The sequence below is a fragment of the Hirundo rustica genome, chromosome 2 (assembly GCF_015227805.2).
Source record: "Hirundo rustica isolate bHirRus1 chromosome 2, bHirRus1.pri.v3, whole genome shotgun sequence".
Lineage (NCBI taxonomy): Eukaryota > Metazoa > Chordata > Aves > Passeriformes > Hirundinidae > Hirundo > Hirundo rustica.
The window spans coordinates 97,489,491-97,510,875 of NC_053451.1; the positions used below are offsets into that span (position 1 = coordinate 97,489,491).

The following is a 21,385-nucleotide window of genomic DNA, read 5'->3' on the forward strand; positions in this document are numbered from 1 at the left end:
CAAAGATAACTGAATGCTGGGTGTTTGAAAGAAATTAATAGTTCAGGATGCCTCATTATTTCTAGTGAAGTCAAGGAGAATACTAATTGTGCTGATGTGAAAAGTATAGTCAATGTATAGGTTGCCCAGAAAAGTTGTGAATCCTACATCATTGGAAGCGTTCTAAGCCAGATTTTGAGTAACCTGATCGAGTGACAGATGTCCCTTCCTAAGGCAGGGAGGTTGGGCTAGATGGTCTTTGAAGGTCCCTTCCAAACCAACAGCAGGACAGAATGAGACATAATGTAACAAGTATATCCTGCAGAACAAGGTTTGTACATCTTAGCAGGGTGTTGTGAGCAAAGTGCTGCTATGATGGCGGTTTTTTACCAGCATTTTTTTAATAAGGCACAAAATTGAAAGTTGTCCTTAAAAAAACCAACAACAACAACAAAAGCCTAAAGCCTTTCTACAGGACATATCCTAAATATTCTTGCCTATTTAGAGCTGAGGCAATCAAGCTCCATATCCCAAATTTTTCAGTCCAACTTTTGTGTGATTCTGCTGCAGTTTGCCAATCTTCTTGTACAATAACCCCCAGGTGCTGCTCGTAAAAAAATAGATGGCCTAGATAAAAAGAGCTTTGAGGACTTTCTTGGCAAAAGATACTAGACAATAATTTCACATTTACCTCTCAGAATGTAAACTGATTTTTGATGAGACATATAATTACTTCCCTTGTTATATATTAACTTTAGAAATTCATGGTAAAATAGTAGAAAATAATTGTTTTAAATAGGAAGAACTGGTATATTAAATATATTATCAGGAACTGTATGCAAATACTCTATCCTAAATATGTTCCCATATTTATTTATTGAATCTAGATGACCATAGAGTCATTTCCTGTGTATAGCCAGCCATATTTTTCCAGTGCCTTCTAGAGCAGAACTCTATTTGCTGGATTGTACTTCTCTCTGCGTGTGATACTGAAACACCAGTGTGTTGCAGAGCTATCCATGTGAAATGTGAAAATTCCAAACATTTCCTGTTCATAGACATCTTTTTATATACAAATTCTTAAATTTGATTTTATAAGTTCAGAAATTATTAGTTCATAAAAACATGCATTAATAAGGAGGAGCTAACTTTACCTGCTTGTGTATCCGTAGGAACAGTGCTATTCCCATAAGTGAGAAATGTGCTGCTTGGGGCCTTCAAGTGGTTATTTGCCATCTGTTCTTTGGAGAGTTTACCTTGGCAATAATCCCTCTCTTCCCCCAATAGTGTCTAATTACAGTTAGACTAATTTGTTCCATGCATCTATGTAAATATTTCAGCTGATCTCTGGTGTTTTTGTGAATGATCCTTCCTCATCTCAAATTTAGTCTTCAGATTTATCCTAAAAAACACACCTCACTTTGATTCTTAATGTAAGGCAGAACCCTTTCAGAATTCTGCCTTGCCTTCACACAGAAAAATATATTGGTCCATTTTTGTAACTTCTCATTACAAAAAAAAGACCCATAGGATTCATAGTGTTAAACGTTTGTAAACTCAGATTAATTACTAATTCCACATGTAACAAACTCATTTTATTGTTTTATTATTGTATGAGCAAAAATTAGAGAAATGGCAAAAAAATTAGTGTAATGATCTCAGGGCCCTCTCTGATCTCATAGTTCCACCATGTCTTAGGGGCATCAAACACATCTTGGCCTAAGCAGAGTCCTCAAGTATTTCCGAACCAATTTAAAACAAGAATGGCATATTAATCTTTCCAGGCCTCAGACCAGAAAGGGCAGATTTTCTTTTTCTTCCTCATAGGCATCTCCTGTGCTACTGAATACTACTCTGAAACTTCAACAAAAACTTTTTTTTTTTTTTTTTAATAGGCTGTGAATTCTTTTTCAAGAGCACTCATATGAATTAAGGAATCAAGTGCCATTTCATGAGATAGTGAGTAATCTTTGTGAGCTAGTAATCTATCAGTGAAGATAACCTGAAAAATTACTTGCCTTCAGAAAGGATCCTCTGGAATTTAAGTCAGCATATATTTGTCATGTTTAACACACATACATATATGAGGGGGGAAAAAGGACCAAATCATGATTTGTGGCTCTCAATGTATTTGTTTGTATTTTGTTTTTCCTAAAATCTGAATGTCATCTAGGGAAGACGGAGTAGTAGTTCCACATCATTGGTGGAAAAGTCCCTTGAGACAATTTTCATAGTCAGGTTTGCTTTCTTATTGGTAGTAACAGTGTCTATATACAGATTCATTATCAAGTAACAGGTTTTGGAGACGGTGATTTCACAGTAGGCTTTGAGTGTCTAGTAGCACTTGGACACAAAAGTTAGAGAAGTAGGTGAATTAACAAGTGTGCATGGTAATCCTCATGTCAAGGAGAGGAGATGTATTGGAGGTGAGTTAATGCACGCGTACTTTCATGTTAGATTAGATTTGCACAAATAAAATCAGAAAACCAAGAAATTAAATTTATTGAGATTTCATGATAAATATAATTCAATCTTGATAAAACTGCTCTTAACTATATGGCATGTAACTTATAGAAAGTGTTTAAAACCTACTTCCAAATTCAGCGGAGACTAATAATTTTGGCTGCTGAAAGACAATAAACGATTATTCTCTAATGTCAGCCAATGTTTCAAAGTTTGAATTTTACTTAATAAAAGTTATAAAAATGAAATAAACAACTGGCAAATACTTTGAAGTTTTTTAGAAAAGTGCAGAGGATTAAAATGGGGGTTTAAATTTTTTCCCTGCTTTAAATTCTTCATAATTCTTCATACATTAATCTGGCAAAATGTTGTCATTATGCATTTGTTTCTAGGACCATATACATATGCAATTTAAAACTTAGTCTGACATTAATGTTGTAAGCTTTTTTTAAATGTTTAAAGTTTTGAAGACATAGGAAAGAGTTTCCTTTATCACTCCCCATTTATGCGATCAATCACAATCGGCATATATTGGAATGATCAAATATACCTGAAGTCTTAAATTCACCTGATAGTCAAATTCAAGACTGAATAGTATCCCTCAGTTGTCACTACAGTTTGTCAAGGTCACACCTAGAGAAATCCCTTTCATAATTTGGAACAAAACATGGGAGACCTCAAAGTGGGTAATGAGACAATGTCTTTTTCATTGTTCATCTTGGTTGTATGTGTGAAAATGTCATCTTAGATATGTGCAGAATGAGGATGCAAATTTACCCAAAAAGTTATCACAGCTGTCATGCAAAATACAAATGCAGTGGACCCTCCTAAAATTGCATGACCATCTTTCAGCATTTTAAGCAGGCTAAAAATCAAGATTTATATTAGAAATACATAGACTTATGTTCAACAGATGTAAGGTCTAAAAATAAAAAATTCAAGCAATGCATTTATTAGCTAATTTAAATACAAATAAGGAAATAGCCATTGATTAGTTTTACATTTTGACCTGTAATAATCCATCATTAGTGCTGCAGTACGGGAAACTTTTCCATCCTGCGTTGTCTCTATTGCTGCTGTACTTGCAGGTCTTCATACATCTTAACTCTGTGCTTTATTATGCACATGTATTTATATGTACCTAAAGTATCATTCCAACTTTCATATTTAAAAAATAATTTGAACCTATACGAATAAGAAAAATAAGAGATGTTGTGCTCATCTTTAGGGAAAACCTTATGCATAAGTCAGAATTTGGTTGATTTATTCAAAGCTGCTAAGCACTGTGTGTACCTAATCTGCTGTTCACTATTTATCCTGAGGATCTGAAAGATATATTATACTTATAAAACTGTGTACAAACAGTCACAAGTGAATTGCAAGTGTACAGTTACATGGCAATCCAAATCCAAACGAAAAGCAAGTTCACACTGATAGCTGATTCCGCACCAAAATTGCCTTGTTTTCTGTTTAAGACTGCTCTTTTCTGAGCCCTTCCACAGACTCATTTGTCCCACTCTCTGAGTCTAGGGGAATCTAGCAAAAAAGTGTTTGATGGCTATCAGGACCTAAGAACTTCTTATCTGATTTCTAGTGGTAGGTAGTTACATCTGGGGCAATTGTCTTATCTTACTTCACATTGAAAAGATTTCAGAATTTTTCGGGACAAATTCTTTGGATAGGTGAGCTGCATATGAAAATCTGTACTTTTTGCTTTGTGTACACTGTATGTAAATCCCACCCTAAAGGTATCTACAGTTTGCACAGCTGGAGCTGGATTATGCCTGCACTAGACTTTCAGTGAAGGATTCATCAAATCCTACCATGTTTAGAGCTGCCAACAGTGGCAGGTCTGAACTGTCTTCTGAGCTAGAAAAAGACTGTCTACACACCAGAAGATACAAGAGAAACCTACTTCAGGCCAGCTTTGCTGTGGTTCCTGACTGAATGCCCATCAATAATGTGAGTGCCTTAGTTACATTCCCAGAATTCATCCTTGAATTTAGACTTTGAAAGGAATTCAGGTCGCAAAATCCAAGAAGGCTTTGTTATGGAAGCATAAATATGTTAACTGTCCATGACTGGATTTACTGTAAATACGCATTCCTGTTACAAATTAAAACACTAATATAGATATGTTTTTTCAGAACCAGATGCTACTTTTTGGTAGAATTTCCTGTTGACGTTGAAGATCGCACTAACGTAGTGGGAGTTTAACACGTTTGAGACTCCAGCTTTGTACTTTTGGCAAAGACTTCATTGTATGGATTGTTTCCATGGTGTAACTTTAGAAATAGTAGTGCAGTAGTACTGATCAAATATGTACTGAATATACACTCTACTTTCTTTCTGCAGGAAAAACCTTATACCTTTTTTAGTTAGGCATCTATTTTCTGTTCTAGTCAAAGAGTTGTACTACCTAGTATTCACTCTCACCTTTGAGGTTCGTATGCTAATGTCCTCCTTATGAGAATCACTTGTCTTCTTTGGTGGTTGTGTTCTGTTGACTGGCTAGATAATGTACCATGGCATATCCTAATGCTTTGTCCCAGCATTTCCACTCTACAGTGGCTGTGTTGTAGCTCTGAATGTTAAACAAGTTTATGTACTGTTCACCATATGTGCAGCCACTTCTTGTGTTGCTGTCAATAGTTTTATTATTTTCCATCTTTACCTCAAGTGTTGCATTCAATGACTAGGTCTGAAAGTGATAATTACTTCCCCACTGCAGAGACAAACTGATTTACATATTTATCAAAGGGAAACTGGATGGCTCTGAGCATACCACAGGAACATTTGCATATTTATAACCTGAAATATCCAAAAGCTAAAATTAAGATAGGGATGTCTTGATCTTAGTTATAAGCTTGTTTTAATACAAAGGTTTTAGTCAGTGGCTTTTGTAATCAGATCAGCGCATTAGAGTGAAGTATCTTTTCTTCATCACAGAAAATCAACATAGAGATTAAAATGATGGCTTGTGAATGATGGTATGCAGAAGCTGCAACATTAAGTTTTCATAAGGTGAAAAACTTAGCCTTTTAGCCCTGAAGAGATTATTAAGTGTGGAAAAACCTTAAACTGCTGTGGCAGAAACGGGCTCCCAAGTGGTTTACTATGTATTAAACCTATGGGTATGTAGTTGAAAGGTATCAGTATATTTTCTGGTAGAAATATAGGTTTCCAAATACTTATGAATGTAGCATTAATTTGTAGGATTTTATGCATCTGTTCAAAGGCTTGCCACTCCCAGAGGTGAATGCCTGGAGCTGACTACCGTTTGTGATTCTGGTTAATGATTCTATTCAAAACCAAACATGAGCAGCAGTAGCAAATTCTGAACAGCAAATAAAAACAACAAAACCCCAACAATAATCAAACTACCTCTTCTAGGTAGTGATGTGATGGCTTATTTTCCCAGGTTGATCTATTGGACTTTTTGTTCAATAATTGTCTCATGCTTGCTGTAAGTTTCTGGATACAAGAGAAGCATATGAAAGTTTACTGGAGTTGGAAAAGAGTGTTACATTAACAGGAATTTCCTTTACTGTCAACTGTCTTTTCCTAAAAAAGATCCTTTACTGTCATTCTGATACATGTTTTGTCTTTGAATCTGGCAAACTGCTTTAAAGCTTTACTCACAAGTAGAGAGACTATTTTTTTCTAAAGCCTAGATTATGCAGAGGTATTCTGTTTCCTCTAGCTTTTTATTCACAATTTCAGCAATACTCTAAATGATTTTGAATTAATACAAATAATATTTCTTTCCTATTGAATTGAAACTAATTTTTGAATAAAATGCATTTTTTCATATGCTTGCTTGACTAAACCTTTGAACGCTTTTCCAAATTGCAAACACGTTTGTAAACACAGTATTATTTTTCAGTGTTTTTACCTTGTTTACAATTGAATAGTCATTTTTATAAGCCCTCTCTCTTCATGTAGATGTGTACAGTAGGAGCTTTACGTGAGTCAAAACTCAGTAATTACAATTATCATTAGCAAGGCTAGTTGAGCTACCATTCAGGCTGTGGTAGAGAAGTTGAATAGCAGCATGGCACTGTGTTTCCTTCCAAAGAACAGAGTCAATTGCTCTTTTCACTTTCATGTGCCTGTCACTCCACTGAAATTGGCATTTTCACATTCATAATGAAACAATTCTTTATAATTTTTCACAGCTTGAAGCAAGAATGGAGAGCAGAATATAGAGAGCACTCCTCAGTATATTTCACAAGAAGTTTCATTTAAATTTTGGAACACTTATGCAGTAATTAAAACAAGTAACATCTTAACACAGTCCTCAATCTGTTTTGTATCTTAAAAATATGTAAATGAAAGAAAAATGTCCAATGATCTAACGCCTTTGTCTGCTATAGTGTTAGTCACCTACATTGCAGAATACATTCCTATTATTGCAGTGGTAGGAGTAGCTTGATCTGAAATTCTAGTTGCTAAATAGCTGCAGAAATTATGGAGCTCTGTCAGCTAGATTGATTTTGATATTCAGAAATGTTGTCTTTCCAAATATGTTCTGTTCATATCAGAAAAAATTTAACTGGTACCATCCACATAGATCAGTACAGCAGTTGATTTTTCAGAACGTGGCTTTCAAGCAAGACATTTTAATTTAAACTCTTTCCATTTCTATTGATAATTTCCAACTCTGGGGATAGTAAGCTATAGTTGCTTGAACATACCATGGTTTTCCCAATGTTTTGATATATTCATCGTACATTTCATATTCTGTATAAGCCCTTGACATCCAAAAATTCTGCTGAAATTTGTATTGGTTTCTGAAGCCTGCAATAGAACTCACAGGGGACACTAAGCCAGCTGAAGCCCCATTCTTCTAACTCAAAAGCACATGATGTACGACATATTTCCACTCATATTTTATGGGTGAAGCAGTACAATTTTACCATCATCTCTTACACAGACATAATTTATCTGTTCACCACACTCATTAAAGTGTGTTCCTCATGGAGTTGCATGTCTAGCACTTTGGGTACAATTCATCTTACTGTCCTTGATGTCTAATATGAAAGCATTTAGTTTTCAGTTATCTCCCTATCTTCTCTTTATTAGTCAACAGGTAAAAAAGGTCTTTTTGCAGCTGTGATTCACCTCTTCCAAGGCAGCTAAAATAACTGCCATTGCCTGGGAATATTTATACATCAATTTTAACTTAATTCTAAAGTCTGTGAAATATACAGAAATAGTGAGAGTGAGGCAGTTAAAATTTAAAATTAAAAAAAAAAAAAAAAAAAAAAAAAAGAAAAAGTTATAAGAAAACATTAAAAGGAGTGCTTGTCTTCATGATAGTATTTGCTTCCAAAATTCTTATAATGTTGGATTTGAAAGATAACTATCCATAGACATCCACAATGCATTCTTTGCATTTTTCTGCACTGGTTACCATTTAGAAATACTGGTAAGTGAATGTATTTCTTGTGGCAACAGGAGTCACATCATTCAAATGCACTTAAATGTGGCTTATCTCCTGGCACACACTTTGCTGTTTATTTACAGTTTTCACTCTAGTAGGTGCAAGTGTTCAATATCAAGACAGAAATTGAAGGTTTGCTTGTGAGTGTGCTGTGACTGCCATACTCTGACTTTTTTTTGACTCATACTGTTTTTTGAATTACCTCTATTAGTCCATCTGTACTGAAAAATGTTGGTGCTAAGATAAATTGTCTTTTTAGCAATCATTAATTAAACCTGATGTTGGCATTTTAAATCTCTGGGTTTTTTTAAAAAAAATGAAGGAAATGGAAGTTTTACCATTGAGTTCAACAAGTTTTGTATGAGAATTTCTATGAATTTTATATGGCTGGATATTTTTCTAAAATGGGAAGCATTTGAGTGTCAGAATTTTTTTTTTTTTTTTCAGAGCAAGTCAAGTTACTCAACCTCATTAAAATAGTCATTATAATGTCTTACATTAAATTTTAGTATTCATTTTTAATTTTAAGTTTGATTATCTGTGATTGTGATACAATTTTCATTGCTTCTCATAACTTCACAAATTAATTGGGAAATCAAAGTGGCCATTATTGAATGATTGCCAATGCCTCTGATCACCAGAGATCATTCAATGTTATATACTGAGTGCTGTTCTCATTTTATTTTCATTTTGTTTTATATACAAGATTAAACTGAAAGTTCAATTTCATTATGGAACATGATGTATGTGAAAAAAATATTGTTGTGCACATTACTGCCCATATATTTCTTTGCACAATACTATTTATTACTATTGTCATTGCATCGTAAAATCATAGCTTGATGTAGGTTGGAAGGGAACTCTGGAGGTCCTGTGGCTGAATACCTACACGTAATTTCCTAATTTATCTTTATACTCTACTTTTTTACCATCATTGACACATTTCCAAGGGATACTGAAATCACTTAGCAAGTATATTCTCCAAACAATTTCAGAAGCCAATGGGAAATTGCTTCTTTCTTTTCTGGCACTAAGTCCACCTTATGCAGCAAGCGCATGGCTTGTCAGATGGATCTGCATGATTTTCCCTCAATCCACCAACTTTAAAATGTCAGCCTTTGTAACAGATTTTCTCAGCTCTGTTGGGAAATTTCAACTCCTACGAGGCTTCAAAATTTACATAAACAAATGCTCCTACTCTTACATTTCTTCTTTGCTCCTACTTCACAAACAAGACCAACAGGTATCTACCTAAATTTAGTGACTGACATTCCTTTACTCATGATCTAGTCATTTGAAAAATTAAGACAGCTAACCTTTTTAAAAAGATAGTTTTAGAATGATATAACATTAAGAGGCAACTAGAAATAGTAGCAATAAAGAAATATAATTACTCCTTATCCAGAGAAAGAGCATAGCAACAGAAACAGAAAACCATGTAGAAGGCTGTGTATTTCAAAGTTCTTATCTCATCCTCTTTGACAAAATAATTGGACATCAGATGGTGAATTAATTCTTAGTGGACAGGTTAGCAGATCAAAATTAGCATTCAGATTGGACCATTCTTGGATGCTTAAGTAAAAGAATAAAAAATTAAATGGTTGTGAAGACAGAATTATCTTTGTATGTTCTGAGATCCCTAAAGGACAGGTTCATTGTGGGGCTGATGTGAAGAATTATATTCTTATGCTTTGGTCATTTTCCAGGACCAGTAATTTTAGATTCCTAATCAATGTAAAATTCACTGGAGCAAGTTACAAAGAGCAGCTTCATTCTCATTCATACAGAAAGACACTTTAAAGAATTTGGTCTAAATAGGTTTCAGTGTAATTTATATAACTGCAAAGCCCTCCACAGTGCCAAAGTAGTGTGAGGAGCCCTTTGTGAAAATGAAATGTGAGTCCATGGTGCCTGAGGTTAAAAACATATCCCTGTGGATGCTTCTTTTAAATGTGTGCACCTGGGTGTGTTTATTACTGTGCACATTTTGAGTTTAGTTGATGTTTTTCTTTATGATGAGATATTAAGGACTAATAGGTTTGATAATGGAACCACACATACTTCAAAGGTGCTATATACATTCTCTTACTTTTTTTGATTTTGTCTTACTCCAATACACTGAGATTTTTGCTTTACTGCCTCTATAGGTTGCTAGGCAGCAAGGCTTTACCCCCAAACTGTGAAATCTACTCTGCATGCTGAGACTCTTTCCTCAGTGTTATTGAATATCTTCAGTGGCTCAAATCTTCTTGCTAAGGGGTTTCCTTGTTTGAGAGCAATTGCTTCCAAAAGTCACATGCTCTCTGTGGATTAGCCCTTTTCTCTGATGGGCACAAATCCTCTCATACTGTACTTCAAGAAACCCTGCAGCAACTGAGGCATAGTCCCTATTGCTACAAGCCCTTTGTGCTTGTGCCCTGCTGTGTGCTGCATGTGCCAGTTGCTGTGTATAAGAGAGTTTATGTGAAAAGTGATCTCAAAAAGGCATAAGGACGGAAATATTTATACGTGCCAAGGCTAATGAAAAAGTCATTTAAAGTCCCCAGTGTCCTGAAGAGGGAAACAATGCTGGGAAGGGGCTTGGAACACAAGCCCTGTGAGGAGCAACTGAGGGAGCTGGGGTTGTTTAGCCTGGAGAAAAGGAGACTCAGAGGTGACCTTATCACTCTCTACAACTTCCTGAAAGGTGTTTGTAGTCAGGTGGGGATTGGTCTCTTTTTCCAGGCAACAGCTGACAGAACAAGAGGAAACAGTCTTAAGCTGCAACAGGGCAAGTTTAAGTTAGACACCAGAAAAAAATTCTTTGCTGAAAGAGTGATTGGGCACTGAAATTGTCTGGCCAGGGTGATGGTGGAGTTACCATCCTTGGACGTGTTTAATAAAAGACTGGACACTGCACTCAGTGTCATGGTTTAGTTGATGAGGAAGTGTTAGGTTAGGTCATAGGTTGGACTTGATGATCTCAAAGGTCTTTTTCAACCTAGTTTATTCTATGATTCTTAAAGTTGTCATTTGTTTTTATTTTCTTTTTTCCTTTTTTTTTTTTTTTTTTTTTTTTCTTTCACCTAGGGCAAATTCTGGATGTGGTGGAGAAGCATAATCTGAGAGACAAAACTCTTGTATACTTTACATCTGACCAAGGGGCTCATGTTGAAGAAATCTCCAGTGCTGGAGAAGTCCATGGAGGTTACAATGGCATATATAAAGGTGAATATTCTCTGATTGTTCTTGAAAAATGCAAGAAGAAAGCATTTCCTTGGGTTTGCACCAAAACTGTAATGTACAATGTGGCCAAGGTCAAAATCTTTGATCTAATCAAAATAAAGTAAAAACCTTTCTTTTTATTCTTTTAAATGAAATTCAATGAGTCTTCTTGTCTCTTTATGAGAGATTAATTTCTTTTCATTCTTTCAATAGGTAGAGGCTGTGTAATTTGTTTTCCACTCATATTTCAGGGGTCAAGATCAAAGAAATTCAGCAATTTTTTGAGAGTCATTCATCCAACTTGAAACTTTTAGTTGTAGAGTTAACAAAGTTAATTTTCCTTAGGTTTTTGTTGTTGTTGTTTTTGATGGATTTTTTTGTGGTTGTTGTTGTTGTTTGGGGTTTTTTTTTTTTTAATATATATAGTATCAGAGAACTACAAAATCTCATAGTAGTTGAGCCTGGAAGGCACTTCCCAAGGTCTGCAGTCCCAGCCTCTGCAGAGCAGGGTCAGCTGTAGCATGTTGCTCAGGATTGTATCCAGCCAAGTTATGAAAATCTCCAGCGATGGAAACTTCATAGCCTCCTTGGGCAACTTTCTCTAGTGTTTGATCACGCTCACCATAAAAAAACTTTCTCGTATGTTTAAATGGAGTTTTCTGTGGTTTAGATTTTTCCCATTGCCTCTTGCCTGTCAGTGGCCCCCCACTGAAAAGAGTCTGTCTCTGTCCTCTTTACTCAGCTAAGTCCATGTAATCCCTACAGATGCATAAGACCCTGCCAAGCATTTTCTTCTCCAGGATGAACATCTCTCTCAGCCTCTCCCCATATATTGAATACTCCAGCTGCTTAATCATTCATCACCTTCCTTTGAACTCATTCTAGTATGCCCATTTACCTTCTACTGGGGAGTTCTGCACTTGGACCCGGTGCTCCAGGTCTGTCTCACCAGTGCTGAGCAGAGAACAGGACTTGCCGGAAGGATTCTTCCTCATGCAGCGCTCAGAGTGATGTTGTCCTTCCTTGCCAGAAGGGCACATTGCTGGCTCATGTTCAGCCGGTTGCTCATTAGAACCCTCCAGTTTCTCTCTGCAGATCTGCTTTCCAGCCAGTTACCCCCCAGCCTTTACTTTGCTAGGGGTTATTTCTGTGAAGATTCAGGACTTGATACTTTCTTTGCCGAACTTAATGGGGTTCCTTTTGGCCCATTTCTCCAAGCCTATCAAAGTCACTTTGGATGGTAACACAACCTTCCACTCTTGCCAGTTTTATATCAACTGCAAAACTTCAAAAAGGGGAAAAAAAAAAACAAAAAAAAAACAAAAAAAAAACCACCCAGGCAATTAGTGTAAGCAATAACCATACTGAGAGGTTTTCAAGCAAGAGGACCCCACAGTTTTTAGTCAGTAGGTGTCTGTCTGAAAAATGACCTTTATATTTTAAGAGAGCTTCGAAAGAAGTGCTACACAAGAAAAACAAGGGATGCCAAAGTTATGAGGTCTATCAGATGGGTCCCCTTGGGCTAACACCAGAGTGAAATGTATCTTGTACATTAGGATATAGGCCTTGCATAGTGATTTAAGTAATTAAGGAACCATATGGTTACATATCTGTAGCTGTAGGCACAGCCTGAGGTGTTTTAGAAGCTCTAAAAAATATTTGCCTTCTAGAGTGCCAGACATAAGGTACAGGATAAATGATAAGGGAGGAAAAGATACACTTGGAAATATGTCTTCTTGAGGAACTTCGATTAAACGGAGTCTTTTCTCTCCAGCCTTGCAAAATTTTGTATTCATACTTACAGTGCAGAGAAAAAATTGAAATAGATCTTTCCTGGATTAAGAAAGAAATCTGATTGATAGGTTTAGTTGGGTAGTAATGGGGCTTCTTTTTAAAAAACAGGAAAAATTATGTGGTTTGCAGTTAACACCTGTGCTATGCTGACAAATGGGTTAGAAAATAATCACAGTGTAAGAAACAAAATTATTATTTGATGAGAGACATTCCTAATAAAATAAAAAGAAATTGAAAGACCAATGCAATTAGTTGAATATACTTTTAACATTTTAAAATACAATAATTCTGCTTTATATTCCACTGGAATCATTCCTTAATTTAACAGGTATATTATGCATCATTTTCAAAAGGACTTAAGTAGAAATGATCAATTAATTGCATAACTAGCAATTTTCATACATAGGAATTTATTCACACTAAAAGTCATGTGTGATGAAAAGTGTCTGTACACCTCTGGCAGAGTTAATGAGAACCAGACCTGTGAAGCCACAAGACTCAGGCACTGATAAAGCAATGTGCCTAAAAAAGCAAAAGGACAGTCTTTATGCTGCTTGTGCTTATGTGTGCACACACCAGGAATTTCCTTCCTGTGGTGTGTAGTATAAAAACCTGTGAGACACACACATCCTTTCTCCCTCCCTGTCTCTGCTAGTCAATCTCCACTACTTATCTTTTTGTATCTGAGTGCTGTATGAATGCAAATAGGAATCAAGCCACTTAACCCTCTTGTCAGAGCTGGAGCAGTATGCTCAAGCAATAATTGATTCTGCCCTAAAATCAAAAGCTCTCAGCTGATCTCCACAATTCTAACTCACTAATTTCTCTTGATACCTAGCCAAATAAGCACCAATAATAAAATTTAAGAGGGGTTTGGAGAGTTAAGGTAGTGGTGCAAAACTCAGTGCAAAAAGGGGAAATTATTGTTTGAAGGTTTTATTACTCTGGATTCTAGCTACAGAATAACTCACCATAAATTTGTATAGCCCTTGAAATTATAAACCAGAGCTAACATGATGTTTAACCAATTGCTGTCATGCACAGTCTGGTTTATTTCTGCAGAATTCCTTTTCAGAAGACATTATATAGTAATACTGAAGTGATGGATCAAAACTGCTTTCCAGCGGCCTTTTTTCTGATGGTTGGTTATCAGGATCTGTGTAGTAAATAAAATCCCTGAGAAGATCCAAATCCTAAACAGTTCCTTGGTTTAAGATGTGAATCCTGTCAATTTAGATTCTACAAAGATTCTTAACATTAATTGTATGATTTTTTTATCATATAAAGATGAATTTCTAAAGTGTGAGCATAGCCTTTATCACTATCCATGGGAACACTGTGCTTTCTTTTCCTATTTTGAAATGTGACAGTTCCAAACTTCACAGAACATCTTGAAGTTTAATAGCATTTCCTCACTAATATAGCATAAAGGAGGGAAAAGTTTTAAATCTTCTGTAGCTTAGGTTTGTTTTGTTTACTTTCATAGTGCCTCTCTGCAGAGACAAAATTCAGAAGATAATTGTCTCTTTCATCTCTCTTACGATTTTTAACTGATGAGTTTTTACTTGTCCCTAATTTCTTGTTATTTTCCTAAGTTAATTACTTCCTTTTCAAAACTGAAGTAATTATACTAAAATAGTAAGGGGAATCAAGGTACCTTACTATTGTTTTGGGGTATTTTTGCAAAGGGTCACAGGCTCTTTGTTTTCTCTTTTTGTTTCCTGACTGTTAGTTGCATTTTGATTCATGGCAATCCTTTGTCTCCTAACCCATTATTAATGTTCCAGTAACTTTTCCTGAAGGTCTTTGTCAAAGATCTTTCAAAGGTTTGAATCCAGATACAGCTTCTAAATGAAAAAATATTGGCTATTTTAGTAAGAATTTCTTCACAACAACTGAAGGCCTTCTTACCTGAACTCATGAAGTACTCCTTGGATTTGTACCAGATAACATTAATATTTTCATTAAATTAAAAATAATAATAATTTTATTAATACATTAATACTGACAATTTTTTATTGAAATAAGGAAAATAATAGATGTAACTGAATTATCTTCTTAAAACTTTCTATGTAATTTTTCCAGGTTTTTTTTGGTTTTGGTTTTTTTTTTTCAGTTCTGTAATATTTATCTGTTGAAAGTATGGAACGTTAAGGTGTTGCTTGTGTATATAGTTGCCAGGATACCTGCACTGACTTCTTCTTAGGTGTTTTTCACTATCTGCCTCACTGAATGTCCATTTGACCTAGTCACCATAGCTTTCCTTTAGAAGCAGATATAAGGTTAGTTTTTCCAAATACTTTGGATTTCTACTTTCAAATAAGATGAGTAGAATAAATCAATGCATAGAATTTCCTCTGTATTAACAAAGATGTAGAAGATGACTGATTTAAAGGAAACCATTATATTCTTCTTTGGTACCCTGAGATTTTGAATCTAAATATTGTGTGGTAATTTCTATGTAGTTTCTTAGTGAGTAATTTTTTGAATTAACCTCAGTGTGCTATTATATACATGTGTGTGTGTGTATATATATATATATATATATGCATAATTTATAGCACTAAACAATGAAGGCAATAAGAACTTTTCTCTACACTTTTTCTCACTCTAGTATTTAACTGGTACTTATGCAGACAGTACAAGTCCTCCCTTGCTATCACTTGTTGACATGTCCCACTTTGTCGCATACAGGATTTTCTGTTCAATCTCCTTACATATTTCTGTCTTTTGGGTATATACATTTTGCCTGTGCCTCAGACCTGCGGTTGAAACAGTCTTTCTTTGTACTTACGGAGCACTTAGCACAATACAGACACTTGGCTACTGTCATGCTGCCAGAGTGGGTCATGATTTCTGCTGCTAACTGAACTGGAATCAAACACTGATAAAGACAAACTGTGTGAAGCACATTCATTTTAAGTGTTTCATGCCTTAGAAAGAGGTATTAGCATGGCTATTTGTTAATATCCATAAAAAATAATAATTAATGTTTTCTAAGGATTTAGACCCTGATTTTTTAAAAATCTACTACAGGTCTATGAGAACAAAACAAGAAATTAATAACCAATATTTTTAAAAACATTATTACTGTGAAACAAGTTTATATCCTGCAGTGATAAGTTAGTTCAGCAGGGTTTCTTGAAGCTGTTAGTAAATCTTTTCCTTCCTGTAAGCCACAAAGAAAATAAGCTGACCATTACTTTGACTCCAGGAATCATGCTGTGGCATATCTAGTGATATTTGTTGGAGTTTCCTTGTGACTTGAAAGAAAGAAGTCGTTGACCTTTTTTTTCAAATGTACTGTGTTTTTATATTCTCTCTGACATGATCCTGATCTTTAAATAATCAACCCATCTTTTAATTTTGACTGAAACAAAAATTATCTTCAGTGATCACTTTGATTGGAAGAAATGTTAGATGAGAAACATCCAAATAAGCCATGTCTATTCCATTCACCTGTACAAGAATAGCTCAGATTAAAAATTAACAAAAACAGTACATGAAATAAGTTAAAAATCAGTAAAATAAAGAGTAAACTTGTCATTGAAAATAAGTTGTTGTTCAGCCATTTTATAAAGTAAGCAATAGTAACCACTCCTGATTGTTGATATTTGTGGCATGAAGTCCAGTATAGGTGGGTAGAATAATTAATATCTTTGTGTTTCTCTATCATTCAAGTGAATAAATTTGGTTTGGATGCTTTGTTTTTAGAAGAATATATGAAAGAAAGGCTTGTATGGTTATAATCCAGTTGATTTAAGAAAGCTATTTAAAATTGTTTTTGTCATTCATCATTCACAATGTTAGTAGTGATTTACTGCAGAGTTCCACTTTATATATCATCCTTTGTAAGAGCTCTGTTGCCAGAGCTAAGTAATAGCAGTCAATTTAAACCAGAGAGGGGGGGAAAAGATATATTCTTTTAGCTTAGATTTGAAATGAAGTTAAAATGGAAATTTGACATCATGTTTTGGATGACTGCAGAGAGTTATGTCTGTATTTTGCCTGCTCCCGCAAATTTTTCAGGAAAGGTGAATGTAAGCTGTTGTTCAATATAACACTGAAAGGTGCGACTACTCAGAAAACATAGCTAAGCAGGAAAATACAGCCTGGTGTGTTTTGTGCTGTTTTAAAAACATTTTTAGAAGAATTATAGAGAACAAAAATAACACAAAGGTATGTTGCCTAGTGTTTGCAAGGCATACAGGCAGCTAGGTTGTGGACTTTTCTATGTTTTTATGTGGTCAAGTCTGAGCAAAATACAAAAGTAATGAGCCAGTCCTTAAATATCTAGATATTTTGTTTCAAAATAATGATATTTTGTGGATTTTTTTAAAGTATCTATTTTGATATTGGCTACATGTTTCAAGCAACCTTGATTTATTTTTGCTTTAGGGAAAAAAGAATGTAGCTATCTTGTACAAAGTTTAACAGCTAGGGTTTTAAAGATGATAAATGTCCAGGGATTTGTAATCGTATAATGGCACAAAGCACCTGCAGTCACTAAGGACAATTCTAATAAAAATGAATGCCATGTAAGCAGAGAGAATAGAAGACAGTCGTCTGCAATGACCTGTAATTCCTGCTCTGATTCCCTGCTATTCCCAGTATCCAGAGATGTAAAAAAAAAATTATGCTCCAATTAGCCTTTTGAAAGGAAAACAGCAGTCACTTCTTCATAGATGTAAGTAGGGAGGAAGCCCTGCTGTGGAATCCATTTTGCTTTTTCTACCTTACAGCAGGGCATCAGAATTTGTAGAGTGTTCCTTTGTGCGTGAGTAATGTGCGATTTTTCTGTCCTTTTCTGTTGATTCAAGAAAATTGTCCTGTGAACCTAAGAACTGTGAAAGTGACCTAATATCTAGGTTTTAAGAATTGCAACATGTGTGAGAATCAGATTTACCACTTACTTTGAAATCTCTCTGTCTTCAGATAACACAGGAGACAACAGTATAACAAGACTTCATTTAAACATCCAGTCTAGCTAGCACTCTTACTAGGTTCAGGCATACAGAAATAAAAGGAACATCATACCTAAAGCTACCTAAGGTATAAATCAACTCTTACTGTTGTCTGTTGACACCATCCTGCCATAAAACTGCTGTCATGTGTACACAGAATTAGGATCTGGCTCATGAACTAAATCACCTCCCTGGCATAGCCATTCACTAATATTATGTTAATTTGAAGATATCTGTACTTTTATGGCCTTATGCTTGAATTTTTATTTGGATTTAACAATTCCCACTCAACTGGATTTTCTATGCACCATAGCTTAGTCAGGTTATTAATCTTTCCTGCTGTATAACACCTAATTCCCAACAAACTTTGAAAAACTTAATGACTGTTGTACAGGGGTAGAGTCATCTTTTCTACAGAAGATGGACGCAGCCTATTGATGTCTACACTGATCTTGACCCAACAGCATTAACAACTGATCAGCATACTTTTGGTGACAGATGTTCTACATCTCACCAAATAACACTTTATGAATTAATATCTACATATTCTCTAGAGCTGTGTTTTTAAAATAATGTTTTACTGGAATGTAAACAAAAATAGGACATGCATCTCATTCTTGAGTTTTAGAATAGCACTTCATCATGAGAATGGAATTACATTTAACTCAGCGATGACAGTAGACTTTTAAGAGTGTTCTAGAAGACAGATGATCTTGTTGAGATCTGATCTTGATACTGTTTTCAAAAAAAAGCTTAAGCAAATATTGTTGCTTGACATAAGGCTGAATATTAGAAAGTCTAACTTTTCTAGATGTCAGACTAGATGCGTCCCTGACTGTTCAATATTATGAATTCTGATAAAGCCTGTGAAAAAACAAAAAACATTAAGCAAAAGTCTGATATAGCAAAGAATCATGAGCTAATTATCTTTCAGTCACAAGAAAAGAAAAAGATAAATTTATACTAAAAAGAGTTGTCTGTCTTGAAGATATTACTTACCTTTACAAACAGTGAGAATCCTGTAGAAAACCAGGTGGATTCTGAACCCTCTTTGCTGAAATGGAAAAGATCAGAATCAGTAAAATAGACAGCATGTATAACAAGGCCTGGGGTCAATACCAAAGGTATTGACATCTATGAGGTGTTTGGGGTGTTTAAGATGCTGACAAAACAGAACTGTTGAAATACTTTATTCTAATTTTTTTTTTTTTTTTTCTTGAAAAAGGGAGATACAGGAAAAAAATAGTCCTGTAGTAGTTTTGACTGAACCATGAATTGCTATTTGATTGATTCATTTAATGGCAGGAGTACAACCCATATATTCCTGTCTTTCCAGACATTTTAATTGTATAAAATAATCTCAATTTATTTCCAGATGGCCCTGAACATGTTTAACCCATCCAAAACCTATCTTTTTAATGGAGGTTTCTTTTTCAAGTGATATATAAATTTTGAAGGTCACCCTGAAGTGCTCTACAACTGTGAGTCACAACTGTGCAGGACATTGGTAATAGCATATGTGATGCCTCTTCAAGTAGAGTCATGTCAATTATTCATTTAGTAATGGTGAACATGCTGTCATAGAATAAACCCATTGTCCTTCTGCAAAAGGTGTTGGGAGGTCTGGGCAGGTTCTACAACTCATCTTGTAGAAAGAGTAAATGGCTGCAAGTCACTGTTGAATGCAGTCGGTAGATAATGCATTTGATGCAACTGTGTTGGTTTAGAATGCAAAAAGTTCTTCACAGATCTGAAAGTTATCATCACTGAAGTGAATTTCTTTCTAATGCATTGAATTGGAGAATTCAGTAACATACTTAAATTAGTACTTTATTCTATATAAAGTCATGTAAAGTCATGTACCTTCTCTGGGTTCATACCTGAGACATCTAGGTATAACTTTTTTTTGAATTCTTATTTTAGATTCCTATTTTTTTTTTGGTTATAGGTTCACATATCTGCGAGGCACACTATCTCATCCAATTCCTGTGTGAAGATTCCAGTGAAGTGCTTTTTAATCTCCAACTACTTTTTGTGTGTGTGTGTGTGTGTAATTTAAATGCATTTCATAAGCTCTGTCTAATACATATTAGTAAATTTACAGTGAGAAAATACAAAAGAAGGTAGAAAATCTAGAAAATTAAGAATAGGATAAATATGTCTAATGGAAAGATTCTAGCTAGACAAATATTTAATATTTGGAAATGGAATCTTTTGGGGTGGAATTATCTTAGAAGAAATTGAATTCTCAGCAAACAAAACTCATTTTTTCAGGTGGAAAATCAACAAACTGGGAAGGAGGTATTCGTGTGCCAGGTCTTCTCCGTTGGCCTGGAGTGGTACAGGCTGGTGCCTATATTGATGAGCCAACAAGCAACATGGATTTATTTCCTACCATAGTTAAACTTGTGGATGCACAGTTACCCTCTGACAGGTATGCATTGTAGTCATCTCTGTTTTAGAGAAGGGGTCATGAGTGTTTTATACATTCTGGTGATATCTATTAAGATAGAGGGGAGAATGTAAATATAAAACTATGTTTTGTCCTTGCAATATTGTGTTGTCCCTTTTCATATTGACATACTGATAATATTTTACAGAAATGTTATATATAAATACAGCTTAACTCACAGAACAAGCACCAAGCACCAAAAAGATAACAGAATACCATCAGAGCAATGTACTGTCAAATCAAACCTGGAATTACTTACTAAAAGCAAAAATGAATGTATCAAAAAAGGTTCTGTTCTGCATGAGTGAATTTGGTGGAAAAAGAAACTTTAAATGTAAATTATTTTAAACTTCTGAAGCTTACTCTTGACCTGCTTAATATCACAAAACACATCAAAATGCCAGCTAAGCTTTTCTCACAGTTTTGTTTGGGCTTTTTTGTTTTGTTTGGGGTTTTTTAAGTCTGTACCTAGTTAGTCAAAATAATCCCATGCAGAGTTTTGTAGTCTGATAAGAAAAGCCACGGGACTTCCACAATTCATAAGATGCTTTCCTGATGCTGCTACATCCCCAGGCTTTATCCTGTTTGAGAGACACACAGTCTCAGTGGCCAGGTGCTTCTGCCTAAATGCTGTTGCTATCCAAATCAAGTGGAGGAAACTGTTGATACACATATGCTTTGAACACACTTAGGACTCACAAACCACTTTTGAGCACAAAGCATCAAGAATCCACATGGGAAAGCCCAGTGGTGAGCAGAGTCACTCTGCTAATTATTGTTCATTGAGTGTTTGAAGGAAATGGCAGGGCAGGACAAGTCTAAGTGATGAAAATTTAGTCAGGTTGGTCCTGAAAAGTGTTCCACACCTTTCTGTTGAACCTCAGAAGTTCTGATTATTCATTATGTGGCAGATCTTATGCATTTTGTTTTCATATTGCTTGAGTGAATACTAAATACTGATGTTTTCTTCAATCTCCTTTATAGAAATTAAAATATACTTGTGTAACTTCCACTTGTACGTTGCTCCACTGTGATTCTTCTGTGTTAGACTTATGCCATAAATACTGCTTCATCTTAGATCAT

General features: G+C 35.1%; 1 protein-coding gene across 9 annotated transcripts in view; it reads left to right on the plus strand.

Annotated features, from left to right (window-relative positions):
* Positions 1-21,385, plus strand: part of STS (steroid sulfatase) — a 138,225-nt gene that overhangs the window by 59,707 nt on the left and 57,133 nt on the right. For 8 of the 9 annotated variants that reach the window (XM_040056440.1, XM_040056443.1, XM_040056439.2 and 5 more), the window contains 2 exons: positions 10,958-11,095; positions 20,125-20,284. In XM_040056440.1, the coding sequence (XP_039912374.1) occupies positions 10,958-11,095; positions 20,125-20,284 (298 nt within the window). The remainder of the gene's footprint in view (positions 1-10,957; positions 11,096-20,124; positions 20,285-21,385) is intronic. The other variant, XM_040056442.1, reaches the window with a different exon arrangement.